General features: G+C 38.8%; 1 protein-coding gene across 2 annotated transcripts in view; it reads right to left on the bottom strand.

Moving 5' to 3' along the window:
* slc39a11 (solute carrier family 39, member 11) overlaps positions 1-11,320 on the bottom strand; it is a 122,101-nt gene extending 110,781 nt beyond the window's left edge. For both annotated transcript variants that reach the window (XM_084341974.1, XM_084341975.1), the window contains exons 1-3: positions 11,253-11,320; positions 9,706-9,823; positions 7,672-7,710 (exon numbers count right to left, since the gene is read on the bottom strand). In XM_084341974.1, the coding sequence (XP_084198100.1) occupies positions 7,672-7,710; positions 9,706-9,813 (147 nt within the window). In that variant the 5' untranslated portion in view covers positions 9,814-9,823; positions 11,253-11,320. The remainder of the gene's footprint in view (positions 1-7,671; positions 7,711-9,705; positions 9,824-11,252) is intronic.
* Positions 11,321-16,933: the final 5,613 nt, after the last annotated feature.

The following is a 16,933-nucleotide window of genomic DNA, read 5'->3' as shown; positions in this document are numbered from 1 at the left end:
TTGCCAGAAATTTACTTCTGATACTTAAGTACGTTTAATATCAGATACTTCAAGACTTTTACTCAAGTACTATTTGTATGGGTGACTTTTTACCAAAGTAATATTCTAATACATTATCTTTTGGGTACTATAACATTATGCAATGTTTGTAAAAGAGACATTTAGGGAAAGTTACAGGAATCCTTCTATTTTAATGAACAAATGAAACCAAAGTTCAAGAACGAATCGTTAATAAATCATTATAATAAACCATTCCATGCTGGGTTAGTTCTCGTAGAGAATCTACTTTAACCAAGAAGTACAGAAAAGAAGAGTAAGCAGTAAAAGTCATTAGCAAGTAATGTGACTAGCTGAGAGGAAAATAAGCATCTCTAGCCCAAACCATTAACATGTCACACGAAGCACGCTACACCTCCAGCACATCGAGAACGAACAATGTTGTGCACATTAAAACATGGCCCCATATCAGCTTCTCGCATTCCATCTTCCCCCTCATGCCTCATTCAATCACAGCTTCTCCACTTATACATAAGGCTCCATAGCCACTTAACGCTGCCATCTGAAATTGACTAGTGAATTCAAATACTTCAATGCAGTCAGAGAGATACTTGTGATGGAAAGGTGGAGGAAGGAAGGCTTTGGAAAAAAATGTTAATTCTATATCTCTTACATGTATCCAGGGAGAATGAGCACCATGAGAACCTTGATAATTAACGCATTGCAAGACAGAATCTATTCCTATTCTTTGAGGAACATAAGCAAGCCTTACTGGTCCACACAACAGAATATAAATACACAGTGGGAGCATCTGTGATGTCCGTATGTTCTGAAAATATACATGCAATACTGTAGACATAGCTGTTATGGCTCATTTGCTGTTTTGCAAAACAGAAACAACTAACTGAAATGCCATTAAAAGAAATTATCTATTCTTTCCCTGTACATGCAAATATTTATGTTTTGATTGCACCCAAGTCTTCATAAGTGAGAGAGACAACCAGACAGCACTCTTGTTAGGTATTCCTGATAGCTACCATCTCCGCCTCAGGAATGCCTCATGGCAACAGAACTGATGCCCACATGGACAAATTGCCTACACCTTTTCTACGGTACAGCTTCCTCAGGCTCGCTTTCAATCTCTGTGCACAGAATGACGAAAATCACTGAAGAGTCTTTTGAAGGTGGTGTGGGCTGAATTCTGTTAAATATAACACCTTAAGAAAATCCCACAAGTTTTAATAACATAAAATGCTGTTTATTGGCAAATTCCCTCTGCTTCACACTGGGTTACAAGCATGCGATACACAGGCCATTTGTTTTTGTTTGAGCACATGAATTACATTACACAAATCTTACTGTCACCCATATGGGTGGGCAGTCGACTATCTGGAGCCAGAAAATGACATGTGTCAAAGAAAGTTCTGGGGCGACTAACTTTCTTGGAGTATTTAGGCTGCCTATTCAGATTCCTCATCCATTCGTCTTCTATTAAAGGGCCTGAGTGTAGAGTTCTTTGAGTAATTGCTTTGTTTCTGGCTGAGAAAGCTCTCCATTACCTGCTGTCTGATTTTTAGATCAAAGATTTTGGACTGATGTTTTTGCAGAACAAAACAGAAACAACAGTCTACAAAGCGTCTGTGGGATTACAATGGTAAGAGTGTAACACATGATTAAAATAGTAGATTATAGGGTCTTAAGAATCCACAATTGGATTTGAATTTTGATTTTGGTGTTTTGATTATTTTCCGATGTGTAAGATTTGTGGGATTTAGGGGCTGAAATCAAATATAACATTTACAACTGTGTTTTTATTGGTACATAATCAAATGAAACTAGGAAATGTTGTCTTTTCTTTACCTTAGAATTAGTCTTTTATACCTACAAATGGAGCAGCCTCTTCTACGGGGGCTGCCCTGTTGCACCACCATGTTTCTACAGTGGCCAAGAGTGGACAAACCAAACACTGGCTCTAGGGAGGGCCTTTCATGTTTTTTGTGATTTTAGAGAGGAGCGTAGAGGCTGAGGGTGAGGGTGTTTACTTGGCAGCATTTACACACATGCTGCCCTCCCCCCAAGGCGACAGCCAGGCCAGACTGAAAGATAGAAACTGAATATTTTATGTTATCTATCCAAAATTTGTGCACGCTCTCCAATGCCTCTCTCCTCTCCTCTCAGCTGCCTATGTGTCTCATTGCAAGTTGAGTTGACGACAGGATGTGTTGTGATCTGCTGCACGTGTTTCCTTTTGGGAAAGTAAAACATTGTGGCCGAAGGTTATGAGTTGTGCATTTACTTTGAGGATAAGGACCTGTTGCCTGAACCAGAGCAGCAAACTTTTTGTTCTGCTCACATGTCAATAGCAGCACATTATAAATTCACTCCCTCCGTTTTTAACTTTTCACAATAAGAGCCCCGGATAAACATTTCAGTAATAGCTCATTAAAATAGCTTACAACGTATTATTTTTATTAGTTATATAATAGTCAGTGAACATACAATTGAATTTTTTCCATTAAAAGGGCAATAGAAATGTTTGCGTATGCTGTTAATTATAGCTCCAAGAAAGAAATAGTCATTGACAAAAATCTGAATCAGACTTTTATAAAATTAGAAATCAGAACAGACAAAGAAAATTGCAATCAGTGCATCAATAATAAGTATAAGCTGAACATATTTTGTTACCACCGATCACTGTTCTCTGGGAACAATCTCCCCCCATATAGACCGAATCACAGTGTTTGTTTACAATAACTTCTGGGTAGAAAACCCCCACACCACACAATTTAATTTTCATTTTTCATGATGTTGTTTCAAAGTGTATATATCCAATTCATCTAAAATGCATTTGATGCTTTTATATCTCATTAATAATGACACTGTTACAAACGTTTGTTTGGAAACCTAATTTACCTGTTTGGTAAAGCTTTAGTTTACCCCAAAATAGCAGTTGGTGCGGGATTTCATGCTGTTGTGTAGACAGCAAAGAAGATAGCAAAGCAAAATATGAAATAAGCACAGCAGAAATGCCGGATAGCTTGGAACATCGTATTATCCTATGTATTTTTAAACCAAGTTACACCTGGAAATGACAACACTATCAAGCAAGTTTGCCAAATTCACCACAGTCTCCACAATGCAAATCAATGGCCCGTTTTCTACTAGTATGTAACTGTTGTCGTTATCCCGACCTCACAGTGATTCAGTCTATATGACTTCTTGTTATCACACTTCATACTGTGGTCGAGAGATGATAACTATCCCATTTCCTTTACAACTGAGCACAAAGGTGAAAGATATGGCTGAAAACTAAAAGGAAAATGTAAAAAATAAATAAGTAGGAGCACCTTGTGATAAGAATTTCTTATGAAACAGCTATGAGAGCTTTCAAGCTTAACTGATAAAAAAAATATGTTTATACAAATTACATCCTACTTACTATTTTGCTTCCACTAGCTTATTATAGTGCAGCATCTTTTACTGCATTGATGTGATGCTTTGGCTCTGCAGTTGTTCTACTCTCATAGTCTATGCTCATTTGTGCGTCATGTGGACTCAGGCCATACAGCTGGAACATCAAGAATCATGCATGCATAACCACTTACATGTGTTGACACTGTGGTATTAATTAATTTAGTGTTTTCATTTATGCTCGGACCAATGATTTTATTAATTTAAGTGTCCATGACACTTGACAGGGAAGCCAGAAGCCACACATTTTTTTCAATTCCGTGGCAGTAAATAATTGATTATGTGTGGCATTAGATCTCTGATGGGCAGTAAACACACAGTTGTGACATCCCACTCTTTCAGCAATATTTACTTCTCGATGCATAAATTGTAAAAGCTCATTTTTTACGGTTTTTGTGGGTAGACTGATACTGTGTCGTATACTGGAAGAGACATAATTCCTATTCTAGGGTAGTAATACGTGTGAAAGGAGCAAATACGCAACTCATCTGAGCCAGTTAGTAATCATGAACTTTGGAACTTGAATTATCTGGAGATTAAATCCTGGGAGACGTGCTCCTTGTCTGCTGAAGAATAAAATCACTGATCTCTTACTATGCAAAACACAGTGTACTGCTATTTCTTCCAATCACAAGGAACAGAAACACCTACAGTAATACAAATCATTTGTACTGGCTACTACTTTTTAAAGAAAACATATTATTGGCCAGACTACGTTCACTGGCAACAGTTTGTTCCAGTGCAGCGGGTAGTGTGACGTTATTACACAGCAGTTAAACTTGTTCGCCAATGAAAATTGTTTGTACATGTTTGTAATACGTAAAAAACAGCTGGAGTCAGCTTCATAAACTGTATGTGGAGGAATAACTGTCATGTTGCATCAAGTGAGCCCTGAAAAATGACCCAAAACAATAACTTAAAGAAACAGAGGATTGGTCTGAAATGTTGCCCATTAGCGTCATTCCCAGTAACTGCTTTCTCTACAATTTCGTCCAAGAATAAACAGCGCCATTGCCTAAAAGATGCCAACAGAGGTAGGACTGGATGGATAGAATGAAAGTAGTAAGACAGCATAAAATACATTATCATAAGCTGTTATTCTTTGCCTGGAATCACAGCTGAGAGTCGTTCTGTTCGGGAACAGCATGACGTGATTTTCTGCTGCTATAGAGACTCTATGGCATGTCAGTGTGTGCTGTCCATCTGTATGTGAATCTCTGTATGTGTGTGTGTGTGTGTGTGTGTGTGTGTGTGTGTGTGTGTGTGTGTGTGTGTGTGTGTGTGTGTGTGTGTGTGTGTTGTTAGATTCAAGGCTTGTGAGTTAAGGGGGGCAGCAGATGTAAAGCATGAGAACAGAATGTCATCTGAATCACATGAGAGGCGAGAGGCATGACACATGCGTGTCATCATACACCCACCGAGAGACACACACACACACACTCACGCCATTTATTTTTCATGTAAGACTTAGATGTATTGTGCAGGACCTGAGCATGGCTATCCATCAGGGAATAAGAGTTTTGTGGCTGAGGTTGAACTTGAATGCACGCTCTGCTACTGTGTGAATACATGATGTGTCAGTGCCATGACTGTTCAAATACATACAGAACATGTGCACATAGTATTTTAGAATGGAGTTATCATAATTTCATCACACCAGCCCTGTCTCTGAGATGAGCTGTGACTAATGCACAATCCTACTACACCCCTTTCCCCTACCACTTGCCATTTTGCGCTTTCACATCTAGGGGTAGGACAAAGTGTTAGGGCTACATGGCCCTCCAAACAGAGGTCTGTCAGGGGCACACTTCAAAACAAGGGATGATCTGTGGTCCTTTTCTTTGTAACACCCATAAAACAATCGCTACTTGTTTGCTGATGTCAATGTAGCTAACTAGCTAGCTGGCTAACGTTATATTGTGATTTCTGATTTTTGTATGACAGTCTCGCATTTCGATGTATTTCAATGTTGAATGATGGATGAGAGTCTTGAAGTGTTTTTTTCACAGACTGGATTGTTAAATTATCCAGGATAGTCTTTCGATTTCATGTTGAGGAGCAGCAACAGAATAATTACACATTTGAAATGTGAGAATTTCAGACTAAGGTAAAAGCTTGTCAGACTGAACTGTGTGTAATGGCTATGCTTTGCACAGTTAAAAAATTTAATTTGAGGGTAAAAGGACAGGAAAAAGTGGTTTAAAGAATGATTTAATGAATTCCTGCTTCTGCTGAGCCTTATCTAGAACTGAAAATATCACTATCACTTCATAATGTGTAACATTCCCTTACTCAGTATCTGCCTCCGTTCTTTAAACTGGCTCCTACTATCTGTTTGACCTTGTTTAACTGTCCATCTGCAGCCGAGGAGCAATCCCAAGGCTGGTCAGGACATTCTTTGAAAATGGCATAAAAGGAGAACCGAACTGCTCCCCTCCTCTTTCCATCTCCAGTCAACCCCCACAGGTATTTCTTTTCTCAGAAACTGATACAGCTGAAAAGCTAAATTTTGTCCAATATAAAAGCCACATGGAGCAGCAATCTTGCTACTTGGCACAGCGAGAGCTCAGACGCACAACATCAGTGAGTGTGGAGGACTGGTGTTTACAGCCAGCATTCAACGAGCACAAAGTTGGCTACTTTCAGCAGCAGCACTTAGTCTTTCTCCTTCCATAAATTGGTTCAAACATAGACAATTACAGTTACATACAAACCAAACTGGAGCCAAGGTAGAGAAATTATTCATCAAAAATGATATCAGAAAGGTACATGTACCAGTCCTACATTTGTGCATTCTGCAATGCCACCAGCTACAGTAATCACTGTACTAATATCTACAGGATCATCAGGGACATAACCTTACATATAATATGCAGGGAACAGTATGAAAAATTGAGTGTCTTATTAAAATAAATGACTGGAAAAGCATATTATGCCAACAAGCGGCTGTAAAATTGGAGAGACTCTGCCAGATTGTATCAAAAATTCATAGTATTCATGTTGAGTGGCTAAGTTAATAAAAAATATATTTCAAAAAGATATGCTTCTCACAAAATTTGAAATAAGTGCAGCAAATGTTTGACCGAAGCACCCCTCAGCTCCTCTCTGTCTATATCTTATTTCATTTGAATGTTTAAGAGCATCAGCACAGCGTGGAACGTCACCGTGAAGCTGATAAGACCAAAACAGAGATAAGTGAGATAGAGGTTGATTGAGACTAGATCTAGCTTTTCTGTCATTCTGTTACTTAAGGAAGCGTGGACAATCGCTGATCATGTGGCATTAGTCTTATTAACTGGGCCGGCAATTATCAACAAACTCAGAATCACAATGAGGAATCGCATTCACAGTTTCAATGGGATTACAAAAAAAACATCCATTTCACAAGGTTACTTCAGAAGCTGTCTACATGCAAGAGGCAAAATTCTGTAAAATCTGTAAAATTCATGAGAATGTTTTGTATATTTCTTAGCGTGACCGAAGGGCACATCTACTATATATCTTGAAGTGAAAAAGAAACATGTCATCTTGTGGTGTATGAAAAATAAATGACTGTATTGCAAACTAAGTGCAGGTTAATCAAATAAAGAAATAATGCAGGTTTAAAGAGGCTTATTGTTATTTAAAATCTAATGAGTAAAGTTCAACCCTCTGTACCGCTCACCTAACAAAATATGTGTCAATGTTTGTCGTATTATTTCCCTCTTCTGTGAACTTGTAATAAGTTAAAACAGCCATGTCGCTCCCACTAGAGATGTAACACAAGATAACTTTCATGCTTTAAAAGCTTAAAAAGCAATTTTACTACTGCGACTGCATCACCTCACACTTCTGGCTATGCCAGTTTAGATTTGCTTCTGACTGCTCAGTCTGAGACACTTGATAAATATTGGCTGTGAACTGTTGCCCCCTTAGGAAATCAAAAGGGATTACTGTAATAGGCAGATAGTGGGGTTTAGGGGATGCATTTTCTATCACAGCATAATACCTCTTTAGACATGATAGGGCCAAGAATTCCTTCTGGGGAACACTTATCTCAATTTTTTATGAATAACTGTGGCGTCTGGAAGTGTCAGGCTTTGTCTGTGTCTGGAAGAAACTCAGCCTGCCCGCAGTGAAATGTCCACAAACCCTTAACATCGCAGCATCCACCTACCTGTACTGTATGTGTGTGCGAGTGAGTGTGGTTTAGTTATAACTCACCCCAGCAGCAAAGCCTAAACTTCCATCCAAGATGCGCTTCTGAAAAGAGCAGACCAGACAAGAGAGACTGTCAAACCTCTTACTGCTGACATGAGTGGCAAAAATGCAATATGACCTGTGAGTTGCAACAAAAAAGTAACACCAATCAGTCAATAGACAGGCTTCATGTGGTGTACTGGAACAAACTCCAGTGATTTCCACTCTAGCTTTCTTGTAACAGTAGTGGCAGGGGGGTAATTTTTGGTATTTGTTCCACGTCCATCCCTGTTGAGTTTTGGCTCTAGTGCTATAGATGGTTTCAGCAGTAATATAATTTATATTTGGTTACTTGATCATGATTAAAGTGCTACTTTGGCACTGGGCACTGGGCTTCATGCATGTTTGATCTTTTTTGTTTTGTTTTGCCATCTTGATTGTAATGTGCAACGTCCTATTTTATCTGGCTGTGGCTGTAATGGTCTTACTGTAGGGGTCCACCACACCCCACCACCATTATTGTAGAGGAAACACTGCACTCTCAAGCCAGCCCAGTTGCCTGGATAAATTGTTGGCAAATAACGTTTCTGCAAACCACAAATACCTCCAAATTTTTATATGTCATGTGTAGCATGTTTACATTTCTACAGTACGTGTCGCATCTTTACTTTGCATGTATATGTAGTGACTTTCATGTCAGGGAGGTGAAGGGGACAGTGGTGGAATTACATCTAGGGCAACAAGGATGCCATGCCAGTGATTGCAGTCCTAGATAGTGTTTCAACACTTGTAAGCGTGACACCACTGGATATTTTTTTAAGGAGACCTTGAACAATTTCCTGCTGTATTTCTGGTGAAAAACATTTTAAGCAAAAACTATTTGTTTTCCTAACCCAAACTTTGTGCCTAAACCTAACTAGAGCATAAGCACAGCACTGTCAAGACATAAGATTGAAAATTAAACCAAAAGAAATGTAAAGTTGCAACATAAAACATATTTGTGCTTTGCAGAAATGTACATTGGCAACATTTATTCTGCCGATTGGGTTGCCCAAGCAGTTATATCAGCAGTCCTCAGCTCTTCAGCTGAATGGCTTACAACATTTAAAATGCGTTGTCTTAATCAAAATAACATATGATTGTTTTTTGTGTTGTTTTCATCTGATATATCTGATCACTTTTGTGTTCAGGTGTAATGTGTCACTTGCAGCTGTGCTGTAATAGCTTGTCTACACAGGAGGTGTTTCAGCCACATTTTTCAGTCGTCCATCTGATGCGTGTCTGGCCAGCTGTCTACTCAGGCAGGCCGTGAAATAGCCCGCAGTGTATTATTACATTTCAACTCCATTTTTCTGTTTTACACACATAACTACAATAATAGGCTCTGAGCGCTGCCAAAACACATGCGACTTCAATACTGTGCCTGGATGCTTCCTGTATAGACAGACAGCTTTCACTACGTGGGCTGTGTAGACATTATATAACATAAACAACCTACACATATAAAGAAATAGTCTGACACTTTGGAAGATTGGCTTAATTGATTTATTGCCAAGAGTGAGGTGAGTCATGTCTCTCTGTTAAATCTTAAGTTTTAGTCAGGAAATGGTTTGCTTAGCTTAGCAAAAAGATTGGAAGGAGGACGAAACAGCTAGCCTAGCTCTGTCAAAAGGTAACGAAACTGACCTACCGGCATCTCTAGTGGTGTTAAATCCATGTTTTTAAAAAACAATTTTGGCATTTGTTTTTAGTCTGATTTGTGTTAATTAGAGGCACTGGTACAATATGTGTACTCTTTTACTTTTTGACAGAGCCAAACCTGTTTGGAAATGTCCCCTTTGTGGGTCTAATAAAGGATTATCGTATCTTGTCTTCAAGTCTGTTCGCTAAGCGACACTAGCTAGCTGCCAGCTCCAGCTAAATCTTTAACATACAGATGTGGGAGTGGTATCCTCTCATCTAACTCTTGCAAAGACAGTGGGTAAGCGTGTGTACCGAAAGTGCCAATGTGTAAAGCATTTAATCAGGCTTCGTCTGAGAACTCGGTTCATACAATACCTGTCGGCTGGAGAAAACAAACACCAGAGCTGCTCCGGCAGCAGTCAGGCCCCAGGTGAACAGAGTCCCCAGCAGGGCCTGGGTCATAGGGCTGTAGCCTTCCAGCATGGTGCCAGACCTGTACAAACACACATTCACTCAACTTAACCCCCACAGCATATTATATTGGCAGATGTGGCACAATATATTGTTCTTTTCTTTCCAAAAACTGTCCCTTTCTAGAAGCTGATAAAATAAATTTGACACAACAAAACAGTGACAAGCTTATATGTTTGATTCCCAAGTACAGACAAGAATGACATCAGAACAAACAACAGATCCAAAAACTGGGGTAAATGAACTTAAGTTGATTCATCTTTAGTCAAATGGTGTGCCTTTAAGCCCTCACATTACTAGTCTGACACACACCTGCTGTTCTTGTTTCAACACACAACAGAACAAATAAGAATCAAATCCTGTTTGCTCAGGAGTTGAAAATCCTGCACTGTGTCATTTGCATATGTGTTGTCAAACCTGGTGGGTTGCTACATCACATCTCAATTAGTACAAAACTAGCTTAAAATACTGTATGTTTACAAATCATGTTTCTCGTACAATAAGAGCAATGTACTGCAGGTGATGTGAATGCTTTGTCACTTTGTCATTTATACTGAAAACAATTAAACTGTAAAAAAAATAAAATAAAAAAAATGTAACATCTAATTATTTAAGAGACACATTCATGTTAATTAAGTTGGCCCCCACATTTTGTTTATTTTGGGAGTTATCATGTTTGCGTTTGCTTCAAGACAAGTCTATATAACTTGAAAGGTGGACACTGGGATTATTACACAATGTATGAGTAGCACAAAACCACAAAATTTGTAAAGTCAGCTAAACTGACTGGGTGACGTCTGTTTTATCGCCCTAAAGTCTGCTAAAATTAGATAACAGCCATGAGGAGCACAAACACCTGCGAGTACTGAAATGACTGAGGATGAATTTAAATTACATGGTGTCACTTTAAAGCAGCTTAAACTGGCAACTTACAATATGTATGTGTTGTGACTCCTGGAAATACAGACTAGCATGTATGCTGAGGGAAACTGCTTCATGTTATCATCTAATGGAATTCTCATGAGTACATGAATAAAAAATGCGCTGACGACTGACAACTTCATGTGGTCATTATGGCTTTAAATGTGATTTTCATCTCATGAACCCGGAATGACATGAATAAATGGTATTACTTGTATTTAATGTTGTCAAAGTACGCTGCACAAACTGCTTTAACGTGGCTGCACTGACACTATGGTGCGTGGTAAGACACAAACACAGACGTACAGTACATCATGTCTTCAGGTAGCTGACACCACAAGTCTATAAATGAAAGTCAGCCGGCTAACTTTAAATGTTTGCTCGCCTTGTATTAGAAAACGACACTGTTGTTTTTCACTCAAACTCTGTTGGCGGCATTACGAAATAACGTGCATTCATTCGGCTAAATTTAATTTTGCCCTAAGTTTGTGTTCTAGATAATTTTTGCAAGTAGTTTCAGGTGTACTTACTTCTTTCCAGTGGCACCTCGCCTCCTGTGTATTTACTTCCTACTTCCCGGTACACGTGTCTATGACAGTATAAGCCCCGCCTCTCCTCGCAGCCTATTGGTCAATAACTGTTATAGCAGCAGCTGCAGTAGCGGAGGCAGCAGTGGAGGTGATTTCGCCACAGGAGTTTGGAAAGCTGTGAAAGTCCAGGACTTTTTTTTTATACATAAGAAACACTGGACAGTATTAGATTGCAAGAACATTTCATCGTCTCGTCATAGATATCTCAGCTGAAACTAATATTTACATTATTTATTTTGTGATATGTGAGGATCTCATACAAATAAAGGATGGCAAACAAAATAGTACCTCAAGCAGTTTCATATATTTATGAATGTAAACACATGTACCACTCTCCTCAGAGACATGTGGGAGAGGGGTGCATCTGCAGAGGTGGAACAAGTCTTTGTATTTAAGTAAAAGAAGCAAAACCACAGTGCAGAAATATATACATTTTAAAGTAAAATTAGATTAGCATCTAAATACCAAAAGTGAAAGTACTCATTATGCAGAATGGCATATTTCATAATTATATTATTGGATTATATTTATTTATGCAATATTGCATTCATCACTCTCATGCTGAAGCTGGTAACGGTGGTTTAACTACTCTATACTTTATATACAGTAGCTCATCTGCTGGGTAGCTTGTAAATTTACCCGTGGGGATCAATACATTTATATCTTAATCTACAATATTACATCATGATTTATTGGTTGATAATATTTTATATCATTAGACAAAATCTACAAACTAGTAGTTAAATAATTGTAGTGGACTTAAAAGTATAATATTTGCCCCTGAATTGTGGAATATATGTATAAAGTACCAGAAAATGGAAAAACTCACACCTCAAAATTGTACTTTGGTACAGTGCTTGCAAAAATGTACTTACTTTCCTTGTATGTTTTTTGGCAGTGGTGGAATGTTACTTCATACATTTTGAAATACTGTGCTTGAAGTGACTATGAGGAACTTTTAAGTGTTTATGAAAAAGTCTTGTGATTCCTCTGATGATTATGACCTACAACAGCAAACAAGACCATCAACGAAAAGACTGCTATTTTATATATATTATTATTAATGCCTGTGCTCAGGTCTGATCACATGTATCACGTGTAAAATCACATATAAATACATGACCTCATCGCGATCCATCCTGCAGTCTCTCAGTCACTCGCTTCCAAAACAAATGCATGTGCGGCCGATACGCGCTAGCAACGATCTTTACAACAAATCCTACCGCTTTTGTCCAAAGGGGGCGCTAGAATCAACAAAAAATTTCAAAAGTTCAAAAGTTCCTCCTCGTCACTTTAAGTAATATTTGAGATACTTTCACTTTGCTTGAGTATTTCCATTTGATGCCACTACAATTAAGAGGATAATATTGTAGGCTACTTTTTCTCCAGTATATTAAGATACAAAATACAAAATATGTGATCAGTTTATAAAATGTTCTAAATTCTTCTAAATCAAACTACCCCACAGTACTGTAGATAAGATATAAGATTATGAATTATTATAAAAGTTATGTTAAAATGCTAATTTCTCATTGGTGATGTCAAAGATCTCGAAGTATTGATACATACCTATACTGAATATCTGAAATGGTTTCAATGATCATTTTTTGCAGTATGGATACTTGAGAAGTGTCGCTGTTTTTAGCTTTCATCTCCAACAGAAAGTTCACACATCGCTGCCTACACAGTCCCACCTCCTCCAGAAATTAAATTAACTTAGATGCCATTGTGTTTAACATACAGTACACACACCCTGGCATGTTTATCTTCTAATAAAAATCAGAAACCTTATACCCTCAATGTTGTGGCAATTTTTCCCTCTGGTATCAAATCTGGTAATGAATATAAATGTTTTTTAAAGGTATTGCTTTGACGTTAGAAAGTCTTGTATCGTGACAACACAATGTCACATCAATCAATCAGTAATAGTCTAATTGTGATCAGTAATATCTTAATATGATATAGAACAGTAAAGTAAAAGAGTGGCATTTTTTCTGCATTGAGTACTTTTATGGTTTAAGTACTTGTTGTTAATAATACTTACTTTTGTCTGGAGTAGTACTAGTTTCACTTGTGAGAGCACTAAGTAAAATATTCAGGGGGTTGTTTTCGGGTGCACGTGTGTGTGCATGTGTGGATTCTTGGCTGGGTTTTGACTAGAAACAGATTCTGGGGATGTTGCCGGGGAATATTCTCTTCCAAGTGGAAATTTCCTGGATTGCAGCGCTCATTCAGCTCTCAGTGGTAATTTCAGGGCATGTTGACCTTTGGCTCATAGACCGGTCGTCAGTGATTGATTCAATTCATCCACTAAGCACTACATATTCCAACACTTTCTACTCGAAGTTGTTGCATAATCCCCGACTTAAATTTCCTGTAAAGCACTTTAGCCATGACTTCATTACACTGATGGTTATATGACTTAATATTGGTATAATCATGACAATTCACCATCCAAACACTGAAAAACAATTAAATAAAATGGTGTTGTGAGTATTATCGTTCCAAAACATCCACTTTCTGCACATTAGAAGATTATGTTGAACCATTTGTCCTTAAACCCACAATTAGTTATTTTCATTAACGTCATTAGACAGAACACAGCTTCCAATAATACGGTCATTTTCTCCTGTCAGTTGTGATCTATGTGTAATTTTTATGAGTAGAAAGGCAGAAATACATTATACTATTATACTATAATTACCATTACTATTACTATTCATTCATTACAAACAAAAAACACATATACAAAATATACAAAAAAGCATTTGTGTGATAAAATGAAAGTAGTGCACTCTTTCACATTTTAAAATCATGTTCATGACTCAAATAATATCTATCGCATTATGATATCATAATTACTAATATTTAGAGATGATACACATATATTTTCATCTCAGGGGATAAACTGGTCTTTTTGCCTTCCTCAATGGATTTCTGTCCTGCAGGATAATTGAATGTTTCTGCACACTGGCGGCTCAAGAGAGAAGCCCTCACTCTTTGATTCCGAGGAACTGACATTAAATAATACTGATGTGTACCTCTGATGTGTTACACCCCTGCAGTTTTATGCTAATACAACTTCAAAACATCAGCATAGGAAAAATCCTGACTTGACATCGTGCCAAATTTTTTTTTGGGTAGCTTGTCATGATAACAACAGAGTACACCTTCAAAGAACAAATCACCAACAGTGGTGCCGGGCTATGACTTTTTAAAGAAGTTTGGAATATTTTTGTTTTCCGTCATGTGCCTTGCTCACAATGATTACTGGAATCACCAATCAGGAACACAATAGTTGAAATGCCACAATGAATCCGTCTATTTTTGCATTTATATTATGTCATGACTATTGATAAAACACAGATGTCACAGTGCAGTTGGAGTTGTTGTTCTAACAACATTCCTATAAATATTTCACATTTCTGTGTTCACATTGCAAGGGGCTAATTTGTATTACTCATGAGTGTCGCTGGGTTTGTAGTCAGTGTTGCTGGGAAACAAAGTGCTGAAAATAAACCGATACCCAGAAACAATAAACAAGATAATATGACATGTAGAGTTTGCAGATTTCTTCTGTGGCTTCCTCTCACTTCCACACTGAAAGCATTTGGTGCAGCATGCCATTCCATGTGTATCATCTTTTACCGACAATGCCCTCTTATGAAACTCGATTCTGTCAAAGCTACAATAACAGCCTCTGATTCAAATTTTGCTGGAATGATTACATTATTGCATGCAAGCTGCAGATGGTTTCTGTGTTTGATTTGAGGCTGTTATGAGGCACAGCTTCATGTTGGTCTGTCAGTAGCTCCACCACTTTGAACCCGACTGAAATATCTCAAAAGCTATTGCGTGGATTGCTATGAAATGTGGCACAAGCATTCATGATTCCCTGAGGATGAATCCTACAGATGTTAGCGATCCCCCTTTAAGCACCAGCATCCGTTTTGTATTTGTGGTTCAATTTACGTCTTCACAACTATTGGATGGATTGCCATTCAATTTGCTAGATATATTCAAGGTCCCCAGAGGATATATCCTGATGACTTTGGTGATCACTCGACTTCATTTTACACCAGCATGAGGTTAAATTTAGTTAGTGTTGTCTGATGTTAGCAGTTAGCTCAAAGCACAATGAAGCACGAAGAATGTATAGTTAACAGTTACATTTTGAGTTTCAGGTGGTCATCTTCTCATTCTTAAACAAAGGGCAAAAAACAAAAGACAAACTACATGACAAAAAAAGCTCCTATTTCCAAAGTATCACTGTTACAAGTGTACACCAGAGTGGACCTCAAAGCCATAGCTGTCTGACACTGGAAATAAAAATCAACGATCATGTAATTGGAGAAAAATGAGACCTGAAACAGAGTAGCTGAAGCTTATTTTCTTATAAAAAGCAAAGTAGCCCTTAGCCTCGAGTTTGGCATTGTGAAAGGTGTCATCTGTTGGATTCCACATGGCAGTAGACAGCTCTGCAGCACGTGGATGCGGATGCCAGAATGTCTGTCTGAACACTGCAGTGAAATACTGCCTGTGAAATACGAGGCTGTCAAACGTCTCCAAATTTAGCACCATGAAACAAAGTGTTTCCAGTGATGTTTTTACAGGGGGCTGGAGTCGGGGTGGAGAGGTGGTTTTGGTCGTATGAAGTGCTAGTCCCTGGGGTGAAGTTAAGCTGCTACCTAATCAGGAGTTTAGACTACAAAGGCATTTTTTTCTTGGTAATTGGAACCAGTTAAAAGCCAGGGTGAAGGTATGTCTCTAGAAACCTCCGAGGAAATCTGTGGCATCCGATGAGCGAGCTCTCAGATGAGGCAGTAATGGTCTTTGAAATTAGACAAACATTTCTGGATGAAGGTTGAATCGATGCAAAGAGTTGACTAGTTCTGATCAAGCTTAGCAGGCAGTGTTGATGGTGGGCTGCGGCGCACATCGGTGGTTTTCTGAGGGATGTTCCCCGGGGTATTCAAGCTATGCGTGTCAGAGTGGCAACAGGACGGAGGTCATCGCTCATCCAGGGTCTTTAATCTTCACTCCCTCTTCTTTCCAATCTACCCGTCTCTCTTTCCCACCTTTTTCCTCCGTTCCTCTCCGCTCGCTCGTCTCTTTTTCACCTTTCGCTTTTCCTCTGTCACCTCCTCCTCGTGATGGACGGGGTAAGAAAAACAAGGTGGAAGGAGGATGGAAGGAGGCGAAGACACAAAAACAGCATCCCATGTCAAATGTCAAAAAACAAAAGCCCTGAAACAACAGACAGAGCGCTTCACTCTCCTGGCGGCAGATTTACTCTGTCCGGGTTGTAAAGGTGGGTGGCCCAAGCGACGAGATTGTGTTATTATCTGTGTGTGTGTTTGTGTGACCCCCCACTGAACTGCGGAGGAGCTCAGGCATGGAGACAAAATGGATGGCAGGGAGGAGGGGGGGTTGAGGTAAACAGAAGCGAAGACAAGAGAGAGAAGGGAGAGAAGAAAGAGTGGGGAGAAAAAGTTATGAAAACAAAAGTATTGTAGCAGATGGGGCCAGAATTTACCTTGGAAACAGCATTACGGCACAGGGACTGGGGGAGCACTGAGGAGGGGCATGAGCCAAACTGGAGTTTATCACAATCTCTGGAG

Source organism: Pagrus pagrus, assembly GCF_965226575.1.
Source record: "Pagrus pagrus genome assembly, chromosome: 21".
In the NCBI taxonomy this organism is placed as follows: Eukaryota; Metazoa; Chordata; class Actinopteri; order Spariformes; family Sparidae; genus Pagrus; species Pagrus pagrus.
Note: the sequence above shows the minus strand (reverse complement) of the source record. Positions and strands in the feature narration are given on the sequence as shown.